This window comes from Macadamia integrifolia, chromosome 13 (assembly GCF_013358625.1).
Source record: "Macadamia integrifolia cultivar HAES 741 chromosome 13, SCU_Mint_v3, whole genome shotgun sequence".
NCBI classification, from domain to species: domain Eukaryota; kingdom Viridiplantae; phylum Streptophyta; class Magnoliopsida; order Proteales; family Proteaceae; genus Macadamia; species Macadamia integrifolia.
The window spans coordinates 3466749-3481777 of record NC_056569.1 but is presented as its reverse complement, the minus strand read 5'-3'; the positions used below and the strand labels follow the sequence as shown (position 1 = coordinate 3481777).

General features: G+C 36.7%; 1 protein-coding gene across 1 annotated transcript in view; it reads right to left on the bottom strand.

Annotated features, from left to right (window-relative positions):
• Positions 1-3121: 3121 nt before the first annotated feature.
• Positions 3122-15029, bottom strand: part of LOC122059825 (disease resistance protein RPV1-like) — an 18643-nt gene continuing 6735 nt past the window's right edge. Inside the window, 5 exon segments of the mRNA XM_042622861.1 lie at positions 3122-3622; positions 3736-5049; positions 5144-5422; positions 5584-6685; positions 10147-10637. Coding sequence (XP_042478795.1) covers positions 3122-3622; positions 3736-5049; positions 5144-5422; positions 5584-6685; positions 10147-10637 — 3687 coding nt within the window.

The window sequence follows — 15029 nt, the reverse complement described above, 5'->3', positions numbered from 1 at the left end:
AAAGGACATTTTAAGCTTAATCATCAAGGCAAGAGTATTGTCATATTCTACCCTATTTCATTTTGAATTTTACAAATACCTTTAGGTGCTTGGTATCCCATTCGATTTATAAGGTGAAATAACACCCTGCTGTGATGTAGTTCTTTGGTCTAAAGTAAGGGTGTTAATTAAAAATTAAAAATTGAATCAAATTAAATTAACTTGGTTTTGAATTCAAAGTTAGAATCTTTCTTCAATCAGGTTCAGTTGTGGTTTTCAATCAGGTTCAGTTTCAGTTTCACAACTAAAACCATTGATGATGAACCAAACAGAATTACCTATTTTTCAATGGAATAAGGAATCAAATAAAATTATATATATTTTTAACCTTTTCAATGTGGATGATAAATTATATTTCTTTTTTAAGTTTGGAAAAAAATCTTGTAGATTTTGACACTAATAAATAAGACTTTTTGTTGGTAAATGTGTAAAAAGTTGGCCCAAACACCTAAAATATGACTTAAATCAATTATGAAACTTTAAAAAAAAAAAAATGTTAGAGGAGGTGTTCATAGGATATGATTAGGGAGGACAGGACCGGATAGAATGGGAGAGAACACGCTTTGATGGAGGAGGTGTTCACAGGAATATAGGGAAAGGGAAATTTTCCAATCAAATGTGGGATTAAACACTCTAACAAAATAAATATGTGAATTGCAAATAATGTTGTAGATGAAGTGTTGATTTTGTTTAGTATTTAGGATTTGATTTATTTGTTTATTATATTAATAGTGATCTGATTTGGGTGAAAATGGTTTACCATAGTTTCCTACCTCCCTCAAAGAACAGACAACATCAAGAATTACTTGATCCCCTTTGGAAGAAGCCAGATAGGCCGAAAAGGCTTCTAATTGACATCAATGTCTAGGCCGGTTCTATATTAAAGGCACTGTCCTGGGAATCAAAAAAATGAAGCCCTCCAACATGTTAGATTGCTCTCAGAAGCTGATGCTATTTGAGACAAATGTTCTCGTATGAGATTCTGATTCAAATAGATAGAATCCATTATTCACCACATAGTTTGGTTGTTGGGTGAATTCCATTTTTACGAATCAATCCCATATGAGAATGGTTCTTGTACGAGGACACGATCCGCTATTTGTCATACCCTTCTCCCATCACGCAGCTTGGGTATCTCTTGCAATTGTGCTCCTAGAATTGCTTCATTAAACTACCTCGATGCCAAAAATGGACTGGACGACCATTCTATTCTCTGAAGATATTTTAGACATTAAGGCTATGTTTGGTAAAAGTTTTAGAGTGATCTAATGGCGACTTCTTATAAAAAAAACAAATATTTTGGGAGAGGAATTGTTTTTGGCAATTTCGAGTAGATTTTCTGTTCATATGAATCAAACCGGTTCAAATGTAATCTTAGAATAAAAATCTAGAATCAAAGAAATGTTGACTGATTTAGAGTCATTAAAAACTTAAATTGAGTCCAAAACAGAAAACTAAAAAATTAAATTGAGTCCAAAACAAACAAAATTAGAAAATTAAGAAATCTGTCTCTCTCTCTCAGAGTTGTCTGGACTAAGCTTGGTCCTCAACCTCTTAGGTTCTTGTTCTTCATCAGACTGGCCACCAATTGGAGACCCACTTGTTCATTTACACCTCTTCTAGCCCCAGTTCTAACACATGAATTATCTGGGTGGATAATACCAACAGCATACAAATGGTAGCTACTACTCTACTATAAAAGGTGTTGCTTAAATCCAAATCCTTCAAGGAAGATAAGTTTCCAAGATTTGCTAATCTTTCCATTGACTTACATCTCCTTGCATTCAACTTCTCTATACATGATGGCAGTTCTAGAAGGAATTGAAAACTTGTGCAATCTTGCAACTGAAGGGACTTGAGTTGGGAAAGGTGACTGATACAAAAACTTTTCATAATCTATTATAATTTTGTTTAACCTCTCCATCACACTCATGAGGGGAATACTAGAAATTTATGATAGGTTTGAAAAGGCAAATGTGGTGGTTGATGTGGGAGGTGGACTAGAGGGAAATCTTGACTTGATCACTTCTAAGTACACTAAATATTAAGGGTATTAACTCTGATTGCCACATGTGATAGCTGCTGCTCTGGCTTATCCTGGTACAGTTTTCTCATACAAATCATGATTCTATTTTCATGTACCTTGTTCCTCAAAAGCATATTTTCATGTACCTTGTTCCTCAAAAGCAATGAAAGAATAAGGAAACCGATAAGCAATTTTATAATCTTCCTATTTCATTTAAAGAATATTTTTTATCCTAATCAGCAGGGTTTTGTAGAGAGTATTCACATTTTATATCACATATTTTTTTACTTTTTGAATACAAATTTATTGATTCACTAGTCATAATCAGTAGGATTTTTGTAGTTCTCGCTCAAGACCTTGCAAATGCAAGAGCCTCGTGCACCAGGTATGCCATTTTTCTTTCCTCTCGGGTCATAAGGGACTTTTGAGTCCAATTTTTTTGGTCGTAGAACACTATATAATCAAACATGGTATGATTAATCAACAGCCCTTGAAGTTGAAGCCTTGCGCAATTATTTATCCTGAGGGAATGGAAACCCAGTCCAGGCCACGAAATATTCTGCGGAGGCCAGCGGGCTTGGCTTTCACCGGGCCAAACTTGGACCTCTAGTCCTGCCTACATGATCCTGTAAACCCAATTACGTGGTGTTTGGTCTGAGGAATGAGGAGAGCACAGTTAGCTCTCTGTTGCTTTCCCCTGTTTTGATAATTCGGTGCTCTAAGGCAAACATTAATTAGTCCAATTACAGATGGTCAATGTCACAAACAATTAGTAGTGTTCAATTATTCAAAACTACTATTAAATGGCTAAAACACACTTGATTGCTGATATGATACAGATCTTGTTCCCTCAAAGAGTCAAAATCACTAATAAGGCTACATAGTGCGTACCTTATCGATGCCATCACTGTGATTCCCACCTACACTAACTGTTCACTGATCGTTACTTGACATTGATTTTGAGCTTACCTAGATGAATCAACTTGGTTTCATAGTTAAGGAGAAGGTTTGAAGTAACTCCAAAGAATCCTCAGCTGTCTTGACTAAGCTTGGTCCTCAACTTCTTGGGTTCTTGAAATGGGAGCTACTACTACTACATCCAGTCACTGCTTCACTGTCTGATGGCTGGGAAAATTTCTCATCTTGCTCGTACACTATATTGACTCCACACTCGTTCACTTGAAGTCGTTTCCTTAATTCTACTGAAACTTCAATTTGATCCCCATGCTCTAACTGATATTTCAAGTCAGTATGTGGTGTATGGGCCACCCACAATTCATTTTCACAGAAGGCATTATTGAACATAAAATGGCAGACTCGTTCATGATGACCCTTTGTTTTATTGTGAATAATAATAATAGGAGTATTATCTGTGTCCCAGATATTTGATTCTTTAATGCCTATCCAAACAGCACATACAGTTAACCCTTGGATCTTCTTATCCAAAAGCAGAGGAACCTCAAAAAATATTGAAGACCCCATACTCCGATGGTAGAACCAATCCGGAACCTTGCTTCCAGGAACAAATATGTTAAACTTATCACGGCCACACAATCCCTGTTCCATAGAAATCATGACAATGTGAGAGAGAGAGAGAGAGAGAGAGAGAGAGAGAGAGAGAGAATCAGGATGAGACTTCTTAAAATTATTTGGAAAGAGAGAGAGAGAACCTGGATGAGGCTATTAAAATTATTTGTCAGATTGTTGCATCCCTTCAGATTAACGGTTCGTACGGACTTCAAATTCTCAAAGCCTGGAATTTCAGTTAGCATGTGACAATTACGAAGGTATAAATAGTCCAACTTATGACAGTTCGACACATTTGGCAATCTCTCCATCAATGTGCAACCCCCTGCATATAATAATCTTAAACTTGATGGAAGCTCTGAAAGCACTTGAAGCCTTGAGCAATCAATTACTTCAAGGTACCAGAGCCGAGAACACCGACCAAGGCTAGCTGGTAGGGTACGAATATTGCTGTTGCTTAAACTCAAGTAGAGCAATGAGGATAAGCTTCCAAAATTTGATAATCGTTCCAATGATGTACAACCACGTGCTTCTATTTGCTTTAAACTTGATGGAAGTTCTGGAAGCGATTTGAGCCTCGTGCAATTTGCCAAGTTAAGATATTTGAGCTGAGTAAGGTGGCTAATGTTGCCAGAATGGCTACACAAAAAAGTTTCACTTAAAACCAGCTCTTGCAAGGAAGATAAGTTTTCAGGACTTACTAATCTTTCCATTGATTTACATCCTCCTGCAGACAAGGTCTTTAAACATGATGGCAGATCTGGAAGAAATTGAAGCCTTGTGCAATTGTCCAACTCAAGCCGCTTGAGTTGAGAAAGACGACTGATACTAGCTGGTAGGCTAAGAAACTTGTTATCGCCAATATCCAAATGTTGCAATGAGCACAAGCTCCCAATCTCACTAGGAATTGCATCATCCAACAAATTGCAATTTCTCATGTTTAGTTCTCTTAAAGAGGATAAACCCACGAGAGAAGTTGGTAATAGAGTGGTGGAATCAGGAATTTTTCTCCGCGAATTCCAAAACCAAATGAATGGATTCCAATTTTCAGAGGTTGATATCTTACATCCATTTAAAGATAAGAATTTGAGATTCTTCAAGCGTCCAATCGAAAGGGGGAATTCTTTTATTGTGGTACCGTCTACAAGAAGCTCCCTTAAACATCTCAAATTTCCAAGTTCCTCTGGCAGCTTTTCAAGTTTTGAGCAACCACAAAGAATAAGATTTTCTAAAGATTTCAACTCACATATGCTGTTCGGTAGATTCCTCAGGTTTCCACAGCCTTTTAAACTTAAGAAAACAAGTCTCTCAAGTTGTCCAACAGAATGATGAACGCCAACCAAACTTCTACAATCTTCAAATACCAATTTCTCAACCATGGTGAGTCCAGACAAGTCAGAAATTTGGGTTAGGCCATAGGAGTGACTGAGATTCAAAACTTTCAATTTCTTCAACAACTGCCGAAAAGAAAAGGAACAACTACAAGTATTAAGTAATTTTAAATAAATATAAATCTGATTCAACGAAAAAAAATGACAGATTATACCATACCTTGATTCCCTTCCAAAGATATTTGATGTTGCTATATTGCAAGTCAAGTATAACAAGGCTCTCAAGATGAAAGTTAGTAGGAATGGAGTTCAAAGGGAAACCGTACCAACATAGCCATCTCAATTCCTTTGAAAAATGTTGGTAGTTTCCAGTAAGGTGCGCATGATTGATTTGGAGAAGTCTTAGCCTCCGCATCTTTGCAAAGGCTTCAATACTGATCTGATGTGCTGCTTTAATTTCAGACATGTTTAGAGTAAGGCCTTCAACTTTCATTGTTCCCTGATAACCAAAAAAAAAAAAAATTCATTAATAGGAATGTTGTGCACATACACACGCCCAACCCTCACCCTTGCAATACATCTACAACCTTCCTACACTAACATTGAATTAAATCTGATGAAAAAAAAAGGTTGTCTTTCTTTCTAATTTCATGTACTCACTGTATGTTTTGTTAATACATTGTAGACGTCATCACGAAACCACAATCTACTGCGTTCTCCAGGCTCCTTTAGAGATTCTTCACGAATAATTCCCCTTCCCATATCTCGAAGTAAATCATGCATCACCACCTGATTATTTTCATTGATTGTTATGAGAGACCTACGGATGAGAACACTAATGCCAATTTCTGGGAAGAAATCGCAACTGTCCAGTATTCCAATGACATGGTCTTTGTCCATCCCAATAAAGAAACATGCAATATCAAGGAACATATCTTTCTCCAAATCATCATGTAGTCCATCAAAACTTATTCTAAGTATCCTTTGAATTTCATCATTAGGAATTCTTTTCAATTTCTCTAATGCACTCTTGAATTCAAGAATGCTTTTATCAACTAGAAAAGAACCCAAAACCTTAAGAGCTAAAGGAAGTCCATTGACATAACCAACTATACTCTTTGAAAGCTCCAAATAATCTTTTGTTGGATGGTCATTTCCAAAGGCATGCCAACTGAAGAGCTTAAGAGATTCCTCTGTATTCAATTCTGTGATCTTATATATTTCATCAACCTTGATATTCTTTAACAAATCCAAATCCCTAGTTGTTATGATGATTCTACTTCCCAAACCAAACCAACTATGCCTTCCAAACAATGCATTTAATTGGTTCAATTGATCCACATCATCAAGAACAAGAAGAACCCTTTTGGAAGAGAGTTTTGCACTGATCATATTGACACCTCTATCAGCACTGGTTATTTTCATATTTCTTCCCGTTAGGATATCAGAAAGAAGTTGTTCTTGTAAATGAATTATACCATTGGGTTGTCCTGATATTTCTCTAACATTTGCAAGAAAGCTGCAACCTTCAAATCTGCGTAAGAAAAGGTTAAAGACAGCCTTGGCAATGGTGGTCTTACCGATACCACCCATGCCACAGATCCCTACGACGCGAATATCATCTGATCCGACATTTAACAATGATTTCATTTTCTCCAAGCGTGATTCTAATCCAACTTGATACTGTGCAACATGAAAATGTGGTTGATTCAAGTTACTCAAAACCTTGTCAACAATACTCTCGATAAACTTTGACTCATATCTGCCAATTGTAAACCCAACCAAGAAAATAAAATCTTATCAATTTTGTAATGAATGAAAAAGCAAACAAACCAAAATGAAATATTATGTAAATTAAACTATGTCTAATTTTGGTCGTCACTACTAACAATTCAATAACATATATAGATGTCAAGTAGAAGGAATGAAGCCAAATTTTAAATAATCAAGGTCATGTGTTAGAAAGGATAATTCATTTAGATTGACTAAAGGGAAAGCCAGTAATGGTGGTTTTTTTTTTTTTTTAATATGTTGATGGTTATCAAGATTGACATCCAAATTAAACATTCATAAGACTTTTGACTCTATTGGGTGGGACTATATTGACCATATTCTCTCTAAGATGGATTTCCCTCATAATTTCATTAACTAGATTCACTGTTGCACCTCTTCTCCCTATTTCTCTGTGCTTGTCAATGGCTCCCCTCAAGGTTTTTTCACCTCAAAGTTAAGGATTCACCAAGGTTGCCCTATTTCTCCTCATTTTATATATTGCCGTGGAGGGCCTCTCCAAAATCTTGAAGACCAAAATCGAGGGGAATTTCATCCATCCAATTCCTAAATGTAAGGTCTTAAAGATCACTTAGTTATCTGCAGATGGCCTTATGATCTTTACCAAAGCCAATCAACAATCTTTGGTTGCAATTTCAGATGTTTTACCTCCTTCTCTGTTATGATCATAGATTTTAAAGCGGTAAGGCGGTGGAGGCGTTTGAGGGTCTTTCGGAGCGCCTTAGTTATAAGACGGGCATAAAGCGTTGCCTTATTGACTAAAGTGTTCCTGTGTAATTTTTTTATAAAACCAATCTATTTGACTCAAATCCTAGTTGAATCCTATTACTCATATGTTAAATAAATATTAAAGGTTCATATTCATACCAATGTAAGACATTCATCAAGAAAATAAATCAATAAAGTGAATACACTAAGTTCATCTTCATCAATCATCAATCATCAATCATCATAACATATTAACATATAATATAAATACATAATTATGAAACAAAATTATAAATATAAAGAAAAGAAGACAAAAAAATACAAGTATTTATTATACTTACCTCTATGATGCCAAAATGAGTGCCTAAGCCCTAAGGTCATCCACTATATTTCTACTTATGTCAAAGAATAATGAAGCTCACCGCTGCCGGAGCAAAATGGTCGCCTGGATCAGTGGTTCTTCCTTGTTCTTTGATTCCTTCTCAAAGCCCTTTCTTAAAACCCTTGACAAAATCCAAACCCTGTTTGTGAATCGTGTTTTTGTTTTGTTTGTATTGGTTTTTTTTTTTGTGGAGTAAAGTTGATCCCATACATCTCAAGTGTTAATAAAACCATACACCTACCAACAAAAAATATATATTTGGAATCTTCATCAAGTAATTTTAAAATGTGTTTAAAAAAAAAAAAAATCGATAAGGCTCCACTTCACGTAAGGCGGAGCACTGCCTTACCATCTCTAGACCGCATCAGCGCCAAGGCACTGGAAAGGCGACTCCTTAGCAGCGCCTTAAAAACTATGGTTATGATTAGTCTCTATTAGGGATGAAACGACGCCAAGTTGGGCTGGGTTTCTTAAAACCCTAGCCCAACCTTAGGTCCCCAAAATTCAACCCAGGCCCAACCCAACCCTACTTAGTTCATGCCTAGGCTCAACCCTACCTAGTTCATGCCTAGGCTCAACCCTACCTAGCTCGTGCCAACCTAACCCTACCCTAATTGACCTTAATTGGGCCGGGTTGGCCTTAGTTGGCCCTGACTCTTGCTAAGGTCAGACTAACATTGATTGAACCTGTTTTTTCCTTGTGTCCTATGCATTAAAAAAAAAAAAAAAAAAAAAAAAAAAGGGTCAAATGATAAATTCATAATTAAAACTATGAAGTGCGATAGAATAATTGATGTTCAGGACATTTAACCATAAGAATCAGTGACCGAAATTATATTACTCAAAATAAAAGGATAGGGTGATAGCCCAAAATTATATTACATTAATCATGGTTAAAATCATTGTCATGTTGGGCCTAGGCTTCAACCCAAGCACAAACCATCCCTAACCCACCTTCAGGGTTAGAAATCTTAACCCAAGCCCTGTTCGAGCTCACGGTAGATTAAGGTAGTCAGGGCCAAACTTACACCACCAATCTCTATATTAACCCCTTTAAATCTCACTCTTTCTTTAGGGGTGTCTCTGAGGCATTAAGGCTCATTTATTAATATTTTGGATTTCCCGGAAGGCCATCTTCCTATTACTTATTTGGGCCTACCATTATTTCCTCCAAGTTTGCTGCTCACCACTGTTCTCCCATCCCTGATAGTTTTCGTTAGATACTTCAACTTTGGAAGAGTAAACTTCACTCCATTGCAAGGCGTCTTGAACTCACAAGATCAGTCATGCAAAACTCCTATATTTATTGGTCTGGGTTTTTTGGTCTTCCTACCTTTATCTTTTCAAAGATTAAGTCTATTATGTCCTCTTTTATTTGGAAGGGTAATGATAATTCCAAATTTCTTCACCCTCTGAGTTGGGCTAAAGTTTGTCTTCCAAAAAAGGAGGGAGGCTTGGGTCCCCTTAGGGTTAAGGAATCTAAAGTTGCTGGGATTGTTAAGTTTATCTAGAATATTACTTCTAGAAAGAAAAGCATATGAGTTATTGATTGGGTTTATTCTAGATACTTAAAGTCTGACTCCATTTAGAATGCTTCATCCCCATTGGATGCTTCTTAGGTTTGGAAAAAAATTCTCAAATATGATCACCTAAATAAGATAAGGCACATTTGATCATTGATGGTAATAAATAAGGTAAGGCACATGAAAATACAAATTGAACACCTCTCTCGTCTTATTCTGTATATAAAAGTTCTTTTATATCCTAGAACTGAATCCTTGTATTTGCCTGCAAGATCTGAACCGCTGGATTGTTCCAATCATTGTCTAAATATGAATCCTTGTATTAATGAGTGGTTTGTCTTCGGTAAAAAGTATCACTGACTCAGATCTTGCTGCCTTACGAAGAACGAAAAACCCTTTTCAGTCTACTTTTTCATCTCTTACGAGACAGGTTTTTTAAAAACAAGACTGAGAAGGGTAAAAACCTGTTGTATGCTCCAATGTTACCAAACCCTTATGGCCTTATCAATTTAGAGGTAAAAATGTTCAAGAGAAAATTTTTGATTTTTTAAAAGAAAATTAGGGATATTTCCATTAGACGTGAATATCCGAGATCCATCCATGCTGATACTGTATCGATTTTTGAGATAATCGATACCTAGTTGTCACAATCCATTAACAATATCATCAAATGGATGAGATCAGAAACATATAAACATATGATTTTTTTTAGCTATCAAACCATTTCCGAGATTCACCATTAAAATCCAGAAACAAAATCTTTAAAATAGAGAGGAAAAATCAATTGAAGAGAGAGAAAGTGATTCTAGTGAAGATTACCCATTTTGTAGATCCCACCCTGACAAGTTCGCTGCTTCTGTAAGAGCTCTCCTCCACTTGTCCATCTTCTCCCTCTCTACTTTGAAATGCTCTTCTAGCCTCGTAAATTTTTCCCCGAACATCCCACTCTGTTTTCGAACATCAGACGGATCAACATCATAGAAAACAGGTAGAACCGTTTGGCCGATAGTCCCTCTGCACTCGATTATCTTGGCGAGCTCATTGAGGCACCACCTGGAAGAAGCATAATTACTGGAAAAGACGATGATGGAAATCCTCGATTTCTCTATTGCTTTCAACAGCTCTGAGGCAATATCTTCTCCTCTCCTGAGTTCGTTGTTGTCTATGAAGGTGTTGATTCCTCTTTGAATTAAAGCAGTGTAGAGATGATCGGTGAAGTTCTTGCGCGTGTCTTCACCGCTGAAGCTTAAGAACACATCATGATTCCAACCAGGAGTAGAAGAATACGAGCCTTCTCCTTCTCTTGTCCTCTCCGAATCCATTACAATTTACAAAAAAGGAAACAAAACGAATCACTTGATCTATTCTCGGAACTAACGTCAGAAGAACAGAGGACAAAACAGAGAGGCAAAACAGAGCATACAAAATATCTTGAAACTGATAGTAACCGTCAAGAAAATACAGTCTTCGATAATGTCTTCCATGAAGTCCACTATATTTTAATTGAGTGGACTCTCAGCCTATATTTTTTTTGACTCAAATGAATAATCGACAATAGACATTAATGACTAAGAAATTGACCCTTAGCGGACTCGGCATTGACTTTGGGCTCTAAGGAATATTAGGCCGAGACTATTTTGGTCATTGAAGACTTTGCTTCTTTCAATAATTTATTTTTTAATCCAGTTTTTCTTATACCATAGTGACCGGAATTCATTCATTTGACCCACTCAACGGCGCTACTGACGAGACTTTGGAAGTGATATTCACCGTGCAATTGGAAAAAACTTTTTTTTTTTTTTTTTTTTTTTTTTTTTTTTTTTTTTTTTTTTTTTTTAATCATATATCGTGCTGCAACATTGCATGTTAGAAGAATACTTGAAAAATATTTTTATCTAAACTTAATATTAATGGATGCAGCTGTTATCATGGTGAATTAAGAAGGTATAATTTTTTTTAAGCTACCACTTATCTAATTCTTGTAAATTATTTAATATAATTTCGATTTAGATCTAATATAAAAATAAAAAAGAGTTTTCCAATGTGAGTGGATGTGTAGGGTACACTAGGAGATCGTATTCTTTTTCCCATTTTGGGTTAATTACAATTTAAGGCCTCCTTAGTTTGTAAAAAGAGTATTCAGGCTCCCTAAGTTTGAAAACTGACGATTAGGATATATTATTAACATATTTTGTTATAAACTAAATTTATTTTGAATTTTATCCTTTGAAAGATACTAAATGGGTACCCCAAACACCCACCCATACCCTCTCCTGTAACCCATTTGCAATTGCCGCCACAACTCTGTTCCCGTTGCCTACTGTTGAGAAATTGGGTCCAGGCGTTGTCATTGTTGGAAATAGTGTAGTGGTTCTAGTTTTGGTTCGATAATTGACTATTCTGGTTCGATAATTGACTCAATTTGTTTAGGTTCGATATGTGGATTCGGGATTGAACCAAGTTGTTTGTATCAAACATTACATCAACCAAAAATATGATGAGGTAAGAAAACCACTTTGATTAAGTCAGCAGAAAATCGGTTTTGTGGTTTGTACTTGAACCAGCCAAGCACTACAACTCTTATATTATGAATTTGTATGTAACACGACATCTTAAGATATTAGATGGTGAAATCAGCAAGCATTGAAGCATAACAGCTTGAGGATTGATACAATACATCAGCGCCTTGAGGAAGTTGACTCAAATTCAAAGTATCCCATTAATCCTATTCCTACTAGGATTTGAATCTCACTTGATCAGCATGTGAACATCATTGAGCTTTACATCTAGAAGGTTGGTGAGTTTGCAAGGATTTAAAAAGCAAGGGTCCACATGGGTATATCATATAGAACTTCAGTAGTTTAATCAAATAGAATAACTCATCTCTACGTGGACAACAAAGCTTGAAGCTTTAATTGAAGATGGGAGTTCAAGCAAATCTGGTTTCTCTTACTGAAGCACGTGGATAGCAAGGAGTTCAACTCCTTATTGAATACGAAATCCTTTGAGATAAAACGTTGTATACGTGTGATGAGATTACAACCTTGTTGTTCGCGTAGTGAGCCCGTAAGAAACAGAATTCCTTATGCGTGGATAGCTTGAGAAGTGGTGGACAACAACATATAATAAGACTCCGAGATCGAGTAGATATGTTGCAGATCAGAGCCCTACGGATGTCTTTGTGATATAAAGAATCCTCTCGACAAAGTAAAGTGAGTCTCTCCATTACTAGTGAAACCGAGAAAGAGAAAGAGAGAGAGGGAGAGAAGCAACATTGAGAGAGATCCAAAAGGCTGCTATGTTGATGGTTTGAGCATGTTCTTCTATATGTCAAGCAAGCAATCATTAAAGGGGTTTACACAGGCTGAGGTAACCCGTATCTGAAATCCCTAATTTTTGTATTCTAGAGTGTTTATTGTTAAGAAACTCTAGATCAATGGTGTATTGGGTTGGGATTTTATTTTATTGATTTAAAATTGTGAACCTAGCAAGTTGGGGCTTGTCTAAGGTGTGGGGTTGTTGCCCGTGTCTGAGTTCCATCTCAGATTGAAGCAGGGATAAGTTCCTGGACCGTTGTAGCGGTTAAAAAGTTGAGTATTGGGGAAATACGAAACCCTATATGGGTATTCCTCCGTGGAGTAGGCATTCTGGCTGAACCACGTATATCTGGTGTTATTGTCTCGCATTTATTTTTCTACATATATTTGAAGTGCGTGTTGTGCAGAGTGGTGGGACACTGTCTGGTAGACTCAACCACATTGTGGTGTGAGGTGGACATGTCGTTGTTTGCATGATTGGTAATTACGGGATTGCCCCGGCCAATCTAGAACTTGAAAATTGGAAGTTCTTGTTGGGTTGCAATTGAGGAAAATTTTTGGAACCACTGATTCACCCCCTCTCAGTGTCAACCTGGGAACATCAAGTGGTATCAGAGCGAGGTTCCCTAAGGAGGAAGCTTAACAGTTTCAGGTCTGAATACTGAGAAGATATAGATGGCATCCAATGACGGTAATCATATGCATGGAAAGATTCCTTTCTTTGATGGGTCGAATTACAACTTCTGGAAAATCAGGATGGAGGCTTACCTGAAGTCTCAGGGTTATGGAGTTTGGTTAGCAGTAAAGAACGGTTACAACCCCCCCACTATAGACATCACAGATAAAACAGAGATGAAGAAGTGTGAAGACGATGCTAAAGCAGTGAATGCACTTCTAGGCTCTCTAGTGAGCAATGAGTTTGCAAAAGTAGTCGGATGCACAACATCAAAGGATATATGGGACAAGTTAAAGAGTGTTCATGAGGGAGATGATAAAATCAAAGAGGCAAAGCTGCAACACCATAGGAATTTATTTGAAAGTCTAAAAATGTCTGAGGGAGAGACCATTGATCAGTTTATGAGCAAGGTAAACGAAATCATCAATTCTATTAGAGGGTTAGGAGAAGAGGTAAATGATGCAGTGGTGGTGAAGAAAATATTGAGATCTTTACCTGACTTGTATAACCCTAAGGTGTCTGCCATTGAAGAATCTAAAGACTTGAACACAATGAAATTAGATGAACTACATGGAACTCTGATTGCTTATGAGATGAGGATGGCCAAGCCCAAGCCCACAGAAAAGGAAGCTGCCTTCAAAGCTTTGAAGAAATTGAAAATCAATGAAGATAATGAACAAAAAGATTCCGACGATGAGTTAATAGCTTACTTGGCTAGGAAACTCAAGAAAGGTAGAGGTAAATACAAAGGAAAACTTCCTTTGAAGTGTTTCAATTGTGATGGTATAGGGCACTTCGCTTCCAAGTGTCCAAAGAATGATAAATTGAGTGATTCTGAGGATGAAGATGCTCAAGAAAGCAAGTTCAAGAAAGGAAAGAAGAAGTTTATTCCTAAAAGAAGAAACTTCAAGAAGAAAAGCTTAATATCAAAGAAGTGCAAGTCTTCTTCACAGGAGTCATCAGAGGACTATAATGAGTCAGATGATGAGTCATCTGAGACACTATTTATGGCACTTGGTGATAGAGTGCAACGCCAGACTACTGAAGAGTCTGAGGAAGAGGAAGAACAAGAAGTTCAGTATGACTTAATAGCAAATTTGCATTCTGCTTTAACTAATCTCAAGGAAGAGAGGAAGATAATGAAAGATCTAGAGATTCATCTTATTGAAAAGGAGAACCACATTAGTCAGTTAAATATTACAATTGAAGATATGGCTAAGATCAATGATGAGCTAAGTGTCAATCTATCATCCAAGCCAGAAGAGTGCACTACACTTGAAGAGAAATTGGAGATATTGAAGATTGAATTGGAAAAGATACATAAGATGAATTTACAAGAAGAAACTACACCATCTCCTTCAATTACTATCTTAAAATCCAAGGGTAAAGAAATTATGATTCAATCAGTTGAAGCAGATACTCCATCATCAAGCAAAGGAAATGAAAATGTGTTAGATAAGATTTTGAGTTTTCAAAGACCTCTACATATGAAGACTGGCCTTGGATATGTGGCACATGGATCTTCTGAAGTAGTGGAGACTAAAGGCAAAGGAACTGCAGAAATTCCAATGACGTTTGTCAAGGAGAAACAGAGGGGCTCACGAATGTTTTACAATAATGGATTTACTTCAGTTGACTATCAGAGACACAGAGGTTCTTGGCAGAGACAGAGCTTTAAAGGTTACTGTTTTAGGTGTAACTCTTATGGA